The sequence below is a fragment of the Octodon degus genome, unplaced genomic scaffold (genome assembly GCF_000260255.1).
Source record: "Octodon degus isolate 3935 unplaced genomic scaffold, OctDeg1.0 scaffold00468, whole genome shotgun sequence".
NCBI classification, from domain to species: domain Eukaryota; kingdom Metazoa; phylum Chordata; class Mammalia; order Rodentia; family Octodontidae; genus Octodon; species Octodon degus.
The window spans coordinates 278,565-296,485 of record NW_004525044.1 but is presented as its reverse complement, the minus strand read 5'-3'; the positions used below and the strand labels follow the sequence as shown (position 1 = coordinate 296,485).

Here is a 17,921-nt window from a genome sequence, read left to right as displayed (position 1 = left end):
CCGCGTAAATTCTCCTTGCCCTGAGTCGGTGCGTGCACACCCCACTACACGGTTCCCAGCTTCTGCCCCAGGGCCAGGCACGCACACGCTGCCCTGGAGTTGGCAGAGCACAAGGAGGGTCTAGAAGGGGGAGCGGTTGCGGGCTGGGCACAGGCCCTAGCCAGGGAGGCCAGGGAGCCCAGCTGGCTGGTCAGCAGCTGCCCCTGGGAGCTCCTAAAGGGCCATCCCACCCCTGGCTTCTTCACTGTAGACCCCAGGAACTGGAAAGGTACAGGAAAAGAAATTCTGAGCAGTAGCTCAGGGGAGTGCAGCCGCCACGTTCCAGATCCACCAACATCTATCTCTTGCCAGCTTTGGCACCTACACATCTCCTTAACCTGTACATACCCTGCAGGTTGTGGAAAATATCCACAAAGCCAAGCCTCTGCATTGCACAACTGTCTCACTATAACACACCATACAACTGTCCCGCATGTAGTTGAAAGCACACTGAAACCTCCCCCAGAAAAGATACGCAGCCCTCCTTTTCCTTTTTGGGTAATTTTCACCTTTCTAGCTAATCCTCCCTCCCTCTTAGATCCGGAACTTAAACTCTGAGATAGGAGTTAACTACCACTTCGTCTTCTGCTAAATTACTAAGAGTAAGGACAGTTTCTGGGGAGATGGCTCGGTGGAATAAGCACTTCCCTGGCAAGAGCAAGGGCCTGAGTTCAATCCCCGGTTCCCACCCACCAAAAAAAAAAAAAAAGAATGAGGACAGGGAAGACAGCACAGATATTTGTTCACACACACACACACACACACACACACACTCAGACGAAGGATGAAGCGCTTCTCCCAATGGCAGCCATGCTTTCTGCCCCTGGTACTGCCCACACACTCCTGTAGCAGCTTCCCTCTTCACTCTGCCTCCAGCAAACATCTAAGCTGGTTGTGGCTCGCTGCTTTGGGAGACGGGTCCAAGCATTCATTCATAAACAGCTTAGGCCATTAGAGGCTCTACCTGAATTTTGTTGTTAAAGGTTTTTATTGATTTTTCATTTTCTTTTTAATTGATAAAAGAAATTATCATTGATTTAAACTCAGGACCTGAGAGTGGCGAGAAGGGCCAGGAATCCTTTGCACAGCGGCCGGCGGCCTCCCCACTCAGCGTATCCAGCAACCTGGCTTCTCCCACATCAGGCCTGGCTGAGGATCGCCCCGGCCAGCGCAACAATCCCAAGCTCTGCATATTGATTCAGCAACATGAAACGGAAATTCAGCTCTGCGGCGATGTCGTGTGCTGATGCCGGAGGTCCAGGTAAGTCCACGGGAGCTCATTCCGAGGGAAGCACTGAAGGCACAGAAGGCAAATTCAAATCTAGACTCTATGCCTCTTCCAGAAAGAACAAAGTGTTACCTGTTTCCATGATGGATGTGGCCCAACCATCAGTCTGCCTCTGGTACCCGGGGCCAGGCTGCTGTGTTGGTTGCTGCTGTTGATGTGCTGGGCACTCAGCAGTGGCAGTGGATGACTGGCCTTCACGGGGGATCAATGTTAAGTTCCCTGTGGCCACACCAAACCTCCATCCCTTCCGTAGGCTGCTGTTCCTGAGTAGAGAGAGAAGGCGGATAAACACACAGCCGGGCAACCTAGCCACTTGCTTGACAAAGTCTTCCTCTGCTGAGACACCTGTTAGTGTCTTTTGGCAAAGACTCTCAGGGGACACAAACGTCTTCACGCACTGCGATTCGCAGAGATCTAGCTGTCCATCCATTTCTCTGGCAGCCTTCTTCTCACCCGTGTTTGAATCATTACCTTTCCAATTTCCTTACCACTTAGCCACGCCGTTAACCACAGCCCATAATTCAACAGAGAGCCCCACATATCTGTTCAGCTCTCCTTCCAGCTCGCATAGAAACCAGCATTTCTCTTCGTCACTGTCCTTCCTGCTCATTTTTGGATGGTACCTGTGAATCACGCAGAACTAGCTGAAAACCGGGGCTGGCATTTTTCTTCTTCAGTTAGCGGATCATCCCCACAAGGCCATAAATACTGATGAGAATAGCTCAGCAAAGGGCTGGGACTCTAGGTATGTGCGTCTCTTCTCCCTTGTCACCTTACTTGGGCCTTCAGGATTGGCTGCAGCCTGAGCCCACCCGCACCATTTGCACCCAAAGGTAGGGTGCCACTGTGCGTGCCCACACTTAAGGCTGGGTAGGTCAGGCTCACTCTGCCACACAGGCGTATTAGGGCACATGATCCTAGCTGCCCACAGTCACGGAGTTCAACCTCTATCAAAGCCTACAAGCAAATCTAAAGCAATCCTTAACTCTTCAGGGAGAGAGGAGTTATTCACAGGGGACTGCAGGACTCCAAAAACTATTGGTCTGCACTGTTATTTACCCACAAGGACATGCCAAAAGCTCCTGTAATGCCCCATCTGTCACTGCCACTCCAAATACCCCTGGCTCTGCTGAGTCACGTGGCCCAGCTGACAGAGTGGCTTACACCGCAGCCCAGACCTGCTGCCGTCTCCTCTTGTTCTGGGTCCCACTCCAATTTGGCAGATTTTCAGGTCACTCGGTAAATGGGTCAGAGCAACATACCTAGAAGAGCACCGTGCTGCCTCTGAACTCCAAAGGGGCTCACTAGGCCTTGTGTTTCTCCCATAAAGATGGGGCGTCCCCGATGAAGCCATTTGTCCTTCCCTGTGGAAAGAAAATGTCCACATGCCTGAAAGCCACTGGTGTCCTAGAGTGTTCGCAGAGGTAGAAGGTCCCTGAATCTGGGCAGGGTTTACTTCCCGCCCTCGGGCCTGCAAGTGGCTCAGCAGTGTGTCCTGCACACCAGGTACAATCAGCAGAATGGCTTGAATGTAATGAACCAGCAGGACGCCTAGTGTAAGGGAGAGACAATCAGAGTCCTAGGGAGTAGATTATGACACAGTGCTGGGAGATGACACACCCCGGAGGCAGGATGGGGTGATGGGTTGCTGGCTTTGCCAACAGTACTATTTGGAAGCAAACTTCCTCTCATGGTCTTTGCTAACAGGCCCAGAGCAGGGAAGCACCGGGTGGCTCAAGGCTGCACTGGGCCAAGCAGCCGGCACTGCACGGGTACTCCCCAGCAACAGAGCCACCCCTGCCACAGCAGCAGCCACTGGGAGCCAACATCTGACTACGTTTTTAATAGCTCATTGTCCTTCTCCAAGATCCATTTGTTTTCTTCTCAGGACTCCAGGTAGCCTGAAAGAAGATAGTAGCAGAATCGCTTCCCTTCCGTCTTCCGGGGCCAACACGGTGGGGCTGTCATGGTTTGTGCTGCCACAGCGAAGTGGCAGGAGTGTATTTAGCTCACCATGTCAGAAGCGGAAAGGCCACGGCCAGGTGGCCCGTTCTGTTCCCATCTCGGGAAGGGTCTTGTGGCTCTGTCGCTGGGCAGATGGAGTGTGCAAAGGGAGCTGTTGAGGCCTGCACCACCTTAGTGCCGCTGCGCTGGGACACGCAGCACGTGAGCCTGTGGAGGAGAAGTTGCATCTAAGGCCTTGCTCTGCCGTCTCTCCAGGAATGTGGAATTACTTGAGTAGAGATAGAAGCGGCTCTAGCAGCTCCGATTTGGTTTTTCTACCTTAATAGCCTTACTCCGTGGTCAAAGCACACATAGGAGGGTACTTCTTGTGGCTGAGTACCTCTGTGCCAATTATGAATCCTAGAGTTGGGGAGACAGCCACAGGGAACATTGAGGGCGCCACTTGGCCTCTGTGAGGCAGAGCTGAATAAAACTGTATGATCACTTGACTTCCAAAAGCTCCCGTTCTGACTAGAGAAGCACACCGACATGCAGAGCCTCTAGGAATGAGTGCTGAGCCAGGGCCAGGGCCCAGTAATCACCGGGAAGTCTGACGGGATAAAAACGAAGCCCTAAGTGCAGACCATCACATTTGAAAAAGTAGAGGTTGTTATGCGTGGTGCTCAGCACGGCAAAGGGGCACGATTCCACTGGGACCTTTGAATTGACAAAGCGCTGTCCAGACTGCCCAGGCAGTCGCCGGGGACAGAGGGCCCCAAGCACAGCAGGCTGTGCCCAGCGGTGGGCATGGGGGAGGGCAGCACAGAAGGCCCACCCTACAGTGACCCTCGATGGAGCCCCGCTCTATCGGCACTTCTACTGGTGGATTGCAGAAGTGACCTGGCTGGGCTGCTGTCTCCCCGTCACCACCCATGCAACACACTTGCCAATTCTAAGAAAACTGGAGAGAGGGCTGGAGAGATGGCTCAGTGGTCTAAAGCACCTACTTGGAACAAGCTTGGCAAAGCACAGGGACCGCGGTTCGATCCCCCAGCACCACATGCCAGCCAGCCCCGCCCCCTGGTGGGCTGAGCTGGCCACACACACACACACACAATAAATAAATGTAAAAATAAAATAAAATAAAATAAAACTGGAGAGAAGTGCTTTACAAAAGTCCGAAGGCAGAAACGGGTTGTGGCAAGAGGGAAATGGGCATGCGCATCTGGAGTTGGGAGGCGGCTGCAGGCGTGGCGCATCACTGGAGAGGCCATGTGGCCCAGGTGCGCACTCTGCAGGCGTGGCACGTCACGGGAGGCCATGCGGCCCAGGTGCGTGCTCTCAGCCCTCAGCCTTTGTCATCTGCAGCAGCAGGAAGCCACCTCCATCCCACACGTTCAGTCACTAACACGGGTTATACCTTTGGAGGTCTCAGTGCTGCACCTCGTAGTTAGCAGTGTGTGTACGTGTGTGTGTGCATGTGTGTGTGTGGTGTGAGCATAGAATCCAGGGACTCCTGCATGGTAGGCAAGTGCTCTGCCACTGAGCTACATCTCCAACCCATTGCTCATGTTTTCTCTGAACACAAGGTCCCAGAAAGCTGGCCTCGAACTCGTGATAGTCCTGCCTCAGCCTCCCAAGTAGCTACATACACAGCCACGTCCACATCGCCCTATTGTTTTCAACAGTGCCACCCTGCCCCTTCGCCTAATGTCAGGATTTCTCAGACTGGACAGCCCTGGCATTTGGGGACAAATAATTCTTGTTGCAGGGCTGTCCTGCACCCCGCAGGTTATTCGGCAGCTAGTGGCACCTGCCTAGCTCCGACAATGAAGAGCACCACTAGGCATTGCCAAATCTGGAAGGAAGAGAAGTCCTCGGCTGAGGAGGCTAAAGCTGCTATTCCTGTGCCCTGTGTCCGCAGCTTTGTAAACAAGCAGCTGGGTCTGGGGCCCTCGGTTCCTTCACGCATGTGCTCGTTAATTCCTCCATCCAGGAGAACAATTCTACCTCTGTGTGGGCTCATGCCAGGCCATTATTTTTGTTTTAATTCTTTCTGTTTTAACATCTGACAATGCAAGTTGCATCGCTCCAATCACGTTTGCACAGGTTGTGATTGGTATACTAATTTGTTTCATGATTGTTTTGCAGTGCTAGAGGCGGGACCCAGGGTCTCCCACCTGCCACTGGGCCATGCCCTCGCTGGCCTTGAGCTCGCACTGATCCGTGAGACCCTGGACATTCATGTGAGAGAGATCCTTAGGACATGAAGGAAATGCGTACTCTGCCCAGCTTGCCTAGACTTCTTTTAAAATTAGGAATTCTGGGGCCGGGGAGATGGCTCAATGGAATAAGCACTTCCCTGCCAAGCGCAAGGGCCTGAGTTCAATCCCAGGTTCCGTAAAAAAAAAAAAAAGGAATTCTTCCACACTCTCATTTTTGTGCTTTGTGACACTCTCTCTCACATCTATTGCGCTGGTATCATATATTTTTCTTTTGACCAGTTTTGGGCCTGCAACTTGGCTGCCTCTTGCATCAGCATCTTTCTTGTGGTCACAGCATGGCCCCAGCCGCAGGCAAGCGTGCTTCTCTGTGGGGCCGTAGCACTCCTGGAGGAGCTGGGCTCATCATCCAGCTTCCGAGCAGTGGCTTGCGCTTAGGAGTAGAACAAGAGAGAGAGGCTTCATTAATAGGGGTGCCAGGCTTCTGCTGTAAGGGCGTGGAGGCCAGTGCATTCTCAGCCATAGAGGAGCCTCAGGAAGCCCAGGCCTAAGCCCCTCGGTGAGTTCCCCATCTGGTGGCTGAGCAGGGCCTTGGGCCCAGGTGCCAGAGAGCTGTAGAACTGGCCTACTTCAAGCTGCCCATAACTTGCTCCGTGTTAGGGCCCTGGGCTGGCTACTGACCACAAGGGCCACTCCACAAAGCCCATCTTGCTCTCTACTCCCTGTCGCAGGGCTTTCTTCTCCTCCTGACTTCTCAGCTTTCCTTCTAGAACCTTCCATCCCTGCCACAGGCTCTCCTTATCATTTCCTTCCTCTACTTATAATCCATTGGTTACAGTAGTGAGCCTGCGATACTTTGACAAATACCTGGGATAATCAATGGACAAAGCAGAACAGCGCACCTGGGCTCCCACTGGGGGGCTCCAGGCCCAGGTCAGTAGGCAGCCTCGCCTTGGGCCTGAGGCAGGGTATGTGGCAGGGTCCTTGGTGGAGAAGAACCTTGGGCCTCCCGGCTGGGCAACAGAAGAAAGAGGGGGTCTCCTAACCTCTTTCAAGAGCCAAGCTGGGGACTAGGATACTTAAGATGGAGACCCCCGCCCTGGGGAGTTCCCATGGCTGTCCCCCAAGATGGGGGCACTGCAGCACAGACCCCTCACAGCCCAAGCCCACGTTCTGCCCCAGGCCTCCCATCCTGGTGTCTGAAGCCCCTGGGGCTCAGCTGCCTGATTCCAAGTGAGCCAGCTGCTCCAACTCCTCTGCCCATGAGCCCCTGGTGCTCAAGGTCCATGAACACTCCTGTGAATCTTGTTATCCCTAGGAAATTAGCTATTTGATCACAAGTTCAAATAATAAACAGGAGCCAGGTACAGTGGGGTGCAATCTTAGCACTGGAGGCTGAGGCAGGAGGAAGTTCGAGACCAGCCTGGGCTACAACGTGAGCTCAAGGCCAGCCTGGGCTGCGTAGCGAGACCCTGTCTCGAAGACTAAAAACCAAAACCAAAACAGCAGCAGCACCTCCTTGGGTGCTCTCCTGCCGAGAGTCTCTGCTTACCTGCTTGGGTGAGGAAAGCGGTTCACCTTGCACGGCCTTGGCGGGCTTCCCGCCCTGCCGCCCACCTGACTTGGGAGCTTGGTGTCACTCTTCCTCCCTGCTCTGGCTCATTTCCTGATCCGGGTACTCCTCACGCCTGAATCATGTTGGTCTTGCTTTCTCCCAGTTGTCTCTCAGCTGCTCCAAGGAATTGGGGCTGGTATTTTATGAAAACCCTCACTACTCACCTCTCTCTCTCTCTCTCTCTCTCTCTCTCTCTCTCTCTCTCTCTCTCATTATTTTGTATAAGATCTCAGTGCACAGTTCTGACTCGGAGTGATCCTCCTGTTTTCAGCCTCCCCAACACTGGGATGGCAGGTGCAGACCACCACATCTGGTCTTACTGGCTAGCTCAGCGCATCTGGGGATGGGGCTGGCACAGAATGTCATACCCAGGATCGAACCCTGGTCCCTGCGCTTGCTTAAGCAGGCACTTAGTCCACTGAAATAACTCGCCTGCCCTCATTTACCTTTATAAAGTCAACCGTGTCATATTATTTTCTTACAGGCTTCATGCTCTGATTTTGATACTGAGGACTGGACCAAGGCTGTCCCACTAAGCTACATCCAAGCGTTTAATTTTCACTTTCAGGAAGGGTTTCACTGTTCTCCAGGCTGTGGTCCTCCTGCTCAGCTCCCAGGGTGCTGGGGTCCAGGTGTGTGCCGCCAGACCTGGCTCCTCCCAGGCTGTGGAGCAGCTTTCACCTCTGAGGTCGGATGCTCTTCCTGCCATCCGTGGATGCCCGCTCTGCCTCCGACCGGGTGGGGCGGGTGAGAAGACCAGAGAGGTAAAGCAGGAAGGGTGGGGGTAAAGTTGGCCTGGGGGCCAGGGCGGAGGAGCCTGGGGACACGAGGCCCTGAGAATGACTGGTAAATGGTGGCAGTAGTCTGACAGAGTCCAAGAGAGAGGCCCAGGGCCCAAAAGGAGGGCCACACGCAACCCCAAACCAAATGTGGCCTTCAAGGCCAGGAGGTGCTAAGTATGTGGGCCTGTGGCCTGGGTGCACAGGCTGTGTAGAGCAGGAGTTCTAAGTGTGAAGGGCACCTACACTTGCCAAGCCAGGGTGACAGGCAAAGCCCCACCCCTCACCTTAATGCCCCCTCTAGGAAGTCCCAGGAGGTCTGTGTGGAATCCGAGGGCTCCAGGAGTACTGGGTCACACTGGGTGTATGGGAACAGCTGGCCCCAGGTTCAAGCTGTCCCATATGGGGACTCCAGCAGCTACGTGTGTGTCTCCTCTCAACCCCCCACCCCTCCAAGTCCCCTCCTATCTCTGCTCCATCCAAGACACCCACAGTCAGCTGTACCAGGGAGGCAGGGGGTTGCTGTACCCTCCCCACAGGAATTCTGGGTTCTCCACACCTGGAGCAGGGCCTAGGAGCCTGGTGTCCTGGGGCCTGTAGGCCGTGCAAGGGGAGTTGGGGTAGGCCCAAGTAGGGCCTCAAAAGTAGGGGCCCTGAGCCCATGGCCTGGATCTGAGGCCAGCCATACAGAGGACGGGTCACTGCCGCTCATGAATCCAAGCAACACGCATTCAAGAGCCCTTGTTGTTTATTTTTCAATAAACAAGATTTGTTTTTGCATTGTCTGGACTTTTATTAGGTGGGAAAGCTCAAAAGATTGCCAAAGACATCTCTTTAAACATTTTGGTTATAATTTATCAATACTCCTCCTCCTTCTCTCTTAAAATTTGGGACCGAATAGAGACTGTGTCTTCGCTCTCCTTTAGCCCTTCCCTCGTAAACTGCACACCACACCAAGCTCTCCCGAGGGGCGCTTGGGCAGTCAAGTCCCAACTCTCTCAGCAGATATGGACACCCACAGGGTACAGGGTGGGCCATGTCTGTGTGACGTGGAGACAGAGGTGAGCTGCTAGTGCTGCTCTTCCTGCTCTGGGGTGGTGCTGCGAGATTTGGGTGGGGCGGCCTCATCGTGCACTGGCTCCAGATCTTTTGTCACGTGGGAAGGATGGTGGCACTCGAGGGAGACATCTGCTCAGGACTCTCCACTCCCACGGCACTTCACCTGCACTGCACTTGGCTTTCGGGGACACCCGTGTGTCCCCTCACCGCCCAGACTGTCCCCCTCAGCCTGCACGTCCTGCAGTTCCCACACACCTCCTGGTGCATGCAGCAGGTGCTGGGAAATGCTCCCTGATCAGAGAGTGGCAGAAATGAAGTGGGAGATGGATGGGCAGTCCTCGGGGGTAGCCAGGCCTCGCTCGCTGGTCACCAGGCAACCCAGCTACTGTCTGCCCCGTGGAGATGGCAAAGAAAACATGGAGAACTCAATTGGTACATCCAACTGCAAAACTTTGCTTTGGGGAAAATGAGGAACAGAATCGTTAGCAGTCTCAACCAAGGTCTCACGCTGAGAGCGGCCAGGCAGTGTACCAGACTGCTACCTGACACGGCCAACAATTCTATTTTTTTGTCTTTTTTAGTTTTAGTGAAATGGGATGGTGACTCAGTGACGCGGTTAGGGTGAAGGTTACCAGAGATGGGAGTTGGAGGTGGGGTTGGGGTGGGGGAAAGAGAAGGGGGTCCCTGGGTGATGGAAGGGAGGGGGAGGGGCTCCACTGCTGGGCAGTGAAGATGGGAGCAAGGGTGGGGGGCAGGGGTGAGGCTGGAAGGGACTTGGCAGGATGCCCAAGAGCAGGATTTGGGAACCAGGGGCTTGGGTGGGTGTTGGGGGCAGCGGGCGGGACTTTGAGTCAGGAGGACACAGGACTCGGGGTGTCGGCTGGGGGTGATAGTCGATGACTGTGATGGCGGTGGCGCATGAGGGATAAGTGGCCATGAGGCTGTGAGTGTGGACTGTGACTCGAATGACGCAGATGGAGGTGATCATGGCTTGCAGCAAGGTAAACACGGCAAGTTACACATTAGAAAGCTAAGAATATAGACTCTTACTGCAAAAATTTAAGAAGCAAAATATAACTACCTGGTACCCAAGGGCTGCGTAGCTGGCCAATCCTAAAAGGAGCTGGAAAGCTACACAGAGCTCTGTCCCATTTCTTTCTATTTTTGCAAAAAAGATAGATTGCTTTAAAAAAAAAAAGGCCAATTCATACTTCAGAGGCTGGCTAGGTCTTACAGGATCTGAGAACTCTTAGCAACACGAACGTAAGCCCATGGCTGCGTAGACCGAAGCTCCATCTACTGGGGCCATGGAGCAAGGAGATGCCCCGCAGGCGACTATTTGCGCTGTGAGAGCGAGCCTTGGGGAGGGCGGTGCTGCTGCTCAGATGCTGCCAGGGGCACTTACGGTCAAGGCGCACTTGGATCTCAAAGACAGCTCTACTCTACAGGTAGGGGGTACCACTGTGGGGGGGTGAGGATGGGCCCGGGGGCGGGGGCAGGGCGGGCTGCCTGGGGGCAGCTCCAGTGGCACATTATTGTGACTCAGAGGGGCCGATTTCTCCCACCTGGGAAGCGAGCCTGGGGGCTCCCTGCTTAGAGTCAACTCCAATATCAAGTGAACATCCAGGATAGGCCAAAACCTTGGGAGCCTGGGACGGTACTGCCGTCACCAGGTCCTACGCTCGGCATCCATAGCTCCGCCTTGTTCCTAATTCTGAGTTTGGGAGTCAGAGAGGACCTGGATGGTGAGTGGTCAAACCCCTCCTTCGAGAGGGGCGCAGTAGTGGGCCCGGGAGCGGGGCGGTGGGGACTCGCCAAGGATCACACAGCGAGTTAGTGGCAGGGCTGGGATGAGGTCCCAACCCCCCATCTGCCAACCCGGGGCTCTGTCTGCCTGAAACAAGCTGCTGCTCTCCCTGAAACCGCAAAGCAACTGGCAAGGTCAAAAGGTTGCGACGTGGAGCTGGATGTGAGTACAAGTAGGATGTGGCACATGAGAATTAACAAATGAAAGCATACTTTGGATTTTCACAGTGAGAGGTCATGTACGACACTCGTAATGGTTTCACGAGGACCCGGTAGCCGAGACCCCTGGGTCAGGGATGTCGGCACCAAGCCCTGGTATGTTACCTTGTTTGTTTTTGGTATTTTTGATTTTTTTTATCTTAATAGTTTAGAATAACATACTTATATCTTTTACTCATTTAGAGATGAAATTCTTATTATTCTTATTATTTGTTAGCATGCATTAATAGAGAGTAAGGAGGATTTGCTTGGCACTGCACTTGTCACAGGGCGACACAAGGACAATATATGTGAGCATAGCGTTCACCAGATTTGGCTAGAGGATAGCAAATTCTACCACAAAGAAGAACACAGACCGCATACAGGGAGCTCCGTGGAGCTCCGTGACTGGGGGGCCTGTGGGAACGCTGCTTAGATCTCGTCGCCTGCCTCCCTGTTGAAGGTGATCATGTCGACCTTCTCCGGGAAGATGATGTTCACCGCCGTGTCCTCGCCGCTGTTGTACTGCAGCAGCAGGTTCTTCTTCTTGCGCAGCATGTTGTTGTAGCGCAGGTTGGACACCCAGGTCTCGCATTTGTTGATGAAGATGATGGCCACGGTGCCCAGCACCACCAGGCCGGTGAGCACGCCCAGGATGGTGAAGCAGACGGCCTGGCCCTCGGTGAGGAGAGGGGTGCTCTTGTTGAGCTGCTTCATGGACACCTTCAGGACGCGGTGCTCGGGCTTGGGCAGTGGCAGCTCGTGCACCCCAGGGGTCAGGCGGTAGGACAGGCCGTAGCCACTGGGCACGTGGGTGATCTGCGGGGCACCCGCCACCCGCTTCTTCGCGCAGGTGGGGCCCGCGAACGGGGGCTTGCACAGACACTCGTAGCTCACCTGGCTGTGCTGCAGGCAGGTGCCCCCGTTCAGGCACGGACTACTGGTGCAGCTGCTCACTGGACGGCTGCAGGTCTTGTCGATGAAGCCGGCTGGGCAGCGGCAGCGGAAGTCACCCCCGATGTCGGTGCACACGCCGTCGTTCTCGCATGGGTTCGGAGTGCAGCTGTTGGCCATGATCTCGCAGAAGTTGCCTGAGAAGCCAGGGGGGCACAGGCAGGAGGCATGGGAGGCCCGGCCCTCGTCGTCCACGCAGGTGCCTCCATGCTGGCAGGGGGACCTGAAACACGAGGACAGGTTGCAGAGGGGCTGGGCCAGCACAGGTGTGGCTCCTCCGTGCCACACCTCGACTGACACACAGCAGATACTCCACACACAGCAAGTGAGAGCAGGGGAGGAGGCACAGCAGTCAGGTGGCACCTGCATGGGATGCCCACCTTGCCCTGTGAGGATGCCAACCTGGAACAGACCTGACCTCCCGTGCCACAAGGCCTATGTCCTCTCCCACCTCTCAGTCCATTTCTCAGGCCTAAGCATGGGTGGTTACTCCCTAACAAAGGGGAACTGAGGCTGGGAGAGGGCTCATTGGTCAGAGTCCAGATCTAGAGCAAGCCCCTCCCTTTAGCTCCATCCCTGGGCAACTGAGGCAGAACCAAACAAAGCAGGCATCCCTCAAGTTTGGTAGAGAAGCGCACAGTATTTCAAAGGTCTTGCTCTGTGCCCCCCACCCCACTTGCTAATAGTTCAGCTCTCACCCTCTGCCACCCTGACCCCCTCTGAACAGCGATCCTGGACTCCGGCTTCTGCAGCCTCCTGGGTTCCATAACCACTCTGGTGGTCCAGGTCCAGATGAACTTGTTTTTTTTTTTGGTGGGGGGTGGTTGCCTACTGGGAATCAAACTCAGGACATGACATCCTCAGCCCCTTTGCTTCTGGATTCTTTTTTCTTTTCTAGATTCTGAACTCAGAGAATCCCCAGAGCCCAGGGTGAAGCCCCAGGACTCCAGACACCAAGAGGAGGCTGGGCCAGTGATGGGCGGGCCTGCCTCCCTGGCTATCCCAGAACACCCTACTGCAGAGACCCCAGACCTCCAGGCACCCTCTGTAATGGGATGAGGGTCCAAAAACAGCCCACTCTGCTGAACTCTGATCTCTTATCATGTTGTCTTCAGAACACCACGCAGCCTAATCTGCTGTCACCGGACACAGCAGGACTTGGGAATACCTTCGGGATCACTTCAAAATACATACGGAAAGGACACTTTCGCCTCTAGCTGCCCCCAGAGCAGCCTGCAGCACCTGCTTCTTTTGCCAGGCAACAGGTCTGACAGGGTCAGGCTGGGAGGGCCTTGGGGGTGCAAACCCCCAAAAGCAACCCGAGTGGGAGACCGCATTTACCCATTGATCACACAGGGCCCGTCCTTCTTCTGGCAGTCCTTCCCCGAGTACCCAGGGACACAGGCGCACTCGTAGTGGCCATTTCCGAGGTCCATGCAGGTGCCGTTGTTGCCACAGGGAGTCGAGGTGCAGGCCCGGATATCTGCGGGACAGAAACACTGGGCTTCAGCTTCTACTGTGTGCCAGCAGAACACAGGCCCTAGGAGAGCTGCAAAATGGCCCTGCTTATGGCTGCTTAGTGGGGTTCGTGATATGATACCCCCAAAAACCCTGAAGTTCTGAAACTGAGGGTCAGGAAGCAGAGGTTTCTCCTGCAAAGGTCAGGAGTCAGAAAGCCTGGCCACAGCTGAACCCTGTTTTGGCACCTGCAGCCTGGCACCATGTCAGTGACCTTCACCACAGACGCCATGGGCCCTCCCCAGGGGTTCCTCAGTGCCTGTCTCCTCTAGCCCCTAACGCTTCCCATGTTTGGGGCCAGGGTCACTGCCCCTTGGACAGCCCCTATCCAGCCTGCCTCTCATGCTTTCAAGACCCCCCTGGGGAACCAAGAAAGCGGACTTCGCCCTGGCACTGTCTCCTGCCACCACCCTGTGGTCTTTCTGCTGTCAGGTTCTGAGCTAAGGGGCCAGGATGAAACGGCAGCACCTTTTGAAGCCAGCAACATGAGAACTATTGAGCGGTCCCCTGTCCGCTCCGGTTCCCGTGAACACTGGTTTATTTCCAGCGCCTTTTAACACCTCCCCTCAGCTTGGTTCATTATTCGGGCTCAGCAAGCGGGGATGAGCTGTGGAGGGGCCAGGCCAGGGGCTCTCTGACGGGGGAGACCCCAGCTCCCTGGCAGCGCCACATGGCAACCCTTGCTTATCCTGGCTGTTCCAACCTGCTATGTGGCAGCAGAGCTCAGCAGCTCTCCACCCTGTGCCTCAGTTTCCCTCCTAACAGGAAAGGCTCTTTGTCCTTTGAGGTCTCTACCATTTGAGCTGCTGCACCTGCTAAACAGATACAAAGGCAGGCCTGACCAGAAATGAGGGAGGTCAAGGGAGGCTGGCGACGGGTGGGACGCAGGCTTCCCCCCTTTCCAAGAGCCCCACATTCTGTGGAGACGACACTGCAGTCCATCAAGGCGCAGAAGTCTAAATGCTGAGTTGATGGACTGCCTGCAGGGCCCTGATGCAAGGACACAGAGAAGATTCATCTTTACAGGACAGCATGGTGAGATGGCGGCACACAGGAGCCTCTGCGGTGGCACCCTAATGCTCCACTCCTGGCTCTCCTGTCACCTGACATCTTAAATTTAAGCTAAAGAGCTGGTGAGCATCCCCAGCCAGGCCTTGCTCTTCTCCCCACAGCACCAAGCCTCCCTCCCTTGTGAGTCTGAGCCTGAGACCACCTGGGCCCAACCTGAGGCAGGGGCGGAGTGAACTACAGCAAAGAGTAGGCTGGGGGTGGTGTGGGGTCTCCGCCACACAGGGCTGGCAGTAACCCCAAGAACCATCCCCTCCCTGGGAACCCAGACTGCCACTGCCTCACCAAAAACCAGCTTTAGTCCACCTGGTAGGGTGAGGAATGCAGAGGGGCAGGGGAAGGGGCTTTTGTCTAGAAAACTCCAGGGTGCTCTGTACCTAAGGTTTTCTGCATTCAGAGACCCAAGAGGGCATTCTCCAGGCTAAAAGCTTCAGCCAGGACTGGCTCCTAAATCAGCTCTAAGCTGCCACCACTGTTACTGCTGCTGCTGCTGTTGCTGCTGCAGGGGGCTGCAGAGCTTCAGGCCAAGGCATGAGTCAGCTGCAGACAAAGCCCTCCACCCCCAGGGTAGGGGGAGAACCAGAGACCACCTGGGTCAGAGGCCCTTCTGCTTCTCTGATCCTCAGTTTCCCTCTCTACACCTCCTGTCTCTGAGAGTAGTAGGGAGTAAGGCTCCAGGACAGCTACCCACGTCAGTGCTGTCTGCTGTTGGGAGATTTTTTGAGGATTTAGTTTGCCCAGACTTTAGGGCAGTATTTGCCAAATGAGAATAGGCTCCAATGAGCATTTAGCAGCCCAGAGATGCACTGACAGCCAACTCTAAATTTCTCAGGGTAATGGAGAACAAAGATTGCAGGAATGAATGAAATCAACAGATAACGTCAACCTGCTTGGGAGCCCCTCCTCAGCCTCCAGCTACCCCCAGCCTCCCACCATCCCTGCCCTCACTGTGGAGTAGGCACCACACTCCTGTGCCCCCCCATGCAGCAACCCCCCATTTGTTCTTGGCCCTGTACAGCCTCCTCCCTGCGATGTGATTCTTGGCACCTAAACCCTGAGATACCCGAGTCCTGCACCATGGCTGGCTAGACCTACACGGGTGTTTGGAGTCTGTGTCCCACCAGCTCAGCTCTGTGTGTGTTATGTGTTTATTCTGTGCATCTTTATTCAACAGGCAGCTGCCAGCCCTCATGTCGCTGGGTGCTGGCAGGGCAGAGGTGAGCAAAATGAAGTCCCTACCTTTGAGGAGTCACCAGGCCCCAGCAGATTTACAATTACATATACAGACCTTTACAATAGAGGGCCCTGGGTGTGTGGGAAGGAGGCTGGAGGAGGGGAGGCAGCCCCCAGGCTGGGAGGGCACAAGTGGGTGAGGGTGGGCTGAAGCAGTGCCCACCTAGGTCACAGAGTTTGCCTTCCCAGCCGTCCTCGCAGATGCACTCCCAGGGCTCTTCGCAGTGTCCGTTAACACAGCCAGGAGGGGTCACACACTGGTCACACTGGGGGCCCTGCCAGCCAGGCTGACACCTGTAGGGAGGGGCAGATGGGGACATTTGAGGGGCTCTGGGGTAGAGAGGGACTCAGGCTGCTTCCTTGTGACCAAGAGCCTTGGGGGATATCTTGCCCATGGCCAGGCCAGTGGATCCCAGGAGCACACATCAGGCTACCTGCATGAAAGAACTCAGAGAGAACAGGCTGAGGGGCAGACACAGAGGGGCCCTGGGAGCTCAGGGAGACTGCGTTTTGCCGCAGTAGCCCGCAGAGCCCCCCCTTCCACCCCACCCGACTCCCCCACCAATGCTCTCTGAGGAAGCTGTCTGCCGCATCTCAGTGGCCAAGCCCCCTCCCTTGCAGTCTGGCTCCGCCCTCCCCAGGACTCTGCCCCCCCCCCAGGCTGGGCCTGAGGACTACGCAGTTACCTGCACACGTTGTCATCCTCGCAGAATCCATTTTTAGGGTCACAGGCCGGGATGCATTCAGCTCCTGGGGCATGAGAAAGGTCACACAATTCACCCCACAAGGCCTCGGGACCAGGGGCAAGGCCCCTCACCTGCCCCCCTCCTCCCATGGAGCCATTGTCCCTTTTGGGCCCTCCAGCCTGGCACGCAGTGGGCACTTCTCATCTGTGACGCATGTAGCTCAACTACGCAGTGAAAATTCTCAGCCACATTCCCAGCTATGGTACCACCACAGAACACTGCCTGCTTTTCCCCATCGACACAGACAGACACCTTTTCCCCTTCAAATAAACACACAAAATCTTAAATCACCCCCAAAAGGGGAAAGAGAGGGGCAGTAGAAGAACTTCAGACACCAGGCCATTCAGCCAAATTCTCACTTTTGAAAAGTGAGCTAAAAGAGGGGGCTATACAATTTCAGGTGTTCTGCCCTGGGAAAGCCCAGACAGGTTCACCTGACCAGGTAAGAAAGCCATCTTTTTGTTTTTAAGGTTAACTTTGTCAAACCAGGCTCCTTGATTACATTTCCACCATTTCTCTTATCCCGTACTTCACATTAAAAGGCAAACACAAGGATTTTGCAAAACAGGCTGAGATTCCACCGCTGTTAAGGATTCTGACTTTAATTGGCACCTACTGTATGCATTCACTCAAGCAGCTCTCCAGACAGCACCCCCGCCGCCACTGGCGCAGTGGGGGCGGGGGCGGGGGCGCCGCGGGAGGGGGCCACTCTCCCGCAGCCAGAGACAGATGGCCGCTGCAGACAGAAGTGTCGCAGCCCCTCACCTAGAGAAACGCACCACACAGGAGCGGCTCTGGCCAGGCTCCTGTTGCGAATTTGGGGCTACGACGGCAGTCACCACCCCGCAAGCCTCCCCACAGACCTGTTCCCGAACACGCACGCAGAGCCATCCCTGAAGTTGCACACCAGATCATTTTCACATAAGACCCCCCCCCCACATCTCCTCATTTTTCCGTACCTCTTCCAGCGGCGCCACTTGGGTGGTGCGGCAAGGGGCCTGGGTCCCGACCGCCACCGCCCCTCCCCCTCCCGCTCCCGGGACCCCGGGAAGGGCTGGGTGAGCGGGTGGCGGGCAGGGCGGGCGGGCGCGTGCGGGGCTTAGGGTTAGGCGGGACGGGCGAGGCTGGGGCGCACGGGACGGGGTGCGCGGGCGGCCGCAGGGCGTCGCAGGCTTCCCCAGAGGGGGCGCGAGCCAGGCCGCCGAGGGGCTCACCAGAGGTGTGGGGGCCGAAAGCCAGCAGGAGCAGCAGGACGTGCGGGAGGGCTGCGGTCGCGGTCATCGCGGGGCGGCCGGGGTCGCGGTCCCGGGAGCGGCGCTGGGACAGGTTCGGCTCCGGGCGCCGCGCTGGGCTTCTGGTTGCGGACGCTGAAGGGGGCGCGGGCGCGCGACGAGGGGAAAGCCAGGGCTGCTCCGGGCCGCTCCGCGCTCTCCGCCGCCGCCGAGGAGCTGC

The 17,921-nt window shown here is 55.8% G+C and overlaps 1 protein-coding gene across 4 annotated transcripts; it reads right to left on the bottom strand.

Moving 5' to 3' along the window:
- Positions 1 to 11,145: 11,145 nt before the first annotated feature.
- Positions 11,146 to 17,913, bottom strand: Dlk1 (delta like non-canonical Notch ligand 1). Of its 4 annotated transcripts, none has more exons than XM_004648605.1 (6): positions 17,684 to 17,892; positions 16,410 to 16,473; positions 15,887 to 16,017; positions 13,246 to 13,387; positions 11,848 to 12,127; positions 11,146 to 11,628 (listed from the first exon to the last, which is right to left on the bottom strand). In XM_004648605.1, exons 1-6 carry the CDS (start codon positions 17,748 to 17,750, stop codon positions 11,383 to 11,385), a joined length of 930 nt encoding a protein of 309 aa, XP_004648662.1. In that variant the 5' UTR covers positions 17,751 to 17,892; the 3' UTR covers positions 11,146 to 11,382. The 4 variants fall into 4 exon arrangements, with proteins under 4 accessions (XP_004648662.1, XP_004648661.1, XP_023564463.1 ...); XM_023708695.1 differs by having other exon boundaries at positions 11,205 to 11,661; positions 17,684 to 17,878; XM_023708696.1 differs by having other exon boundaries at positions 11,205 to 11,622; positions 17,684 to 17,878.
- Between the last annotated feature and the right edge of the window lie 8 nt (positions 17,914 to 17,921).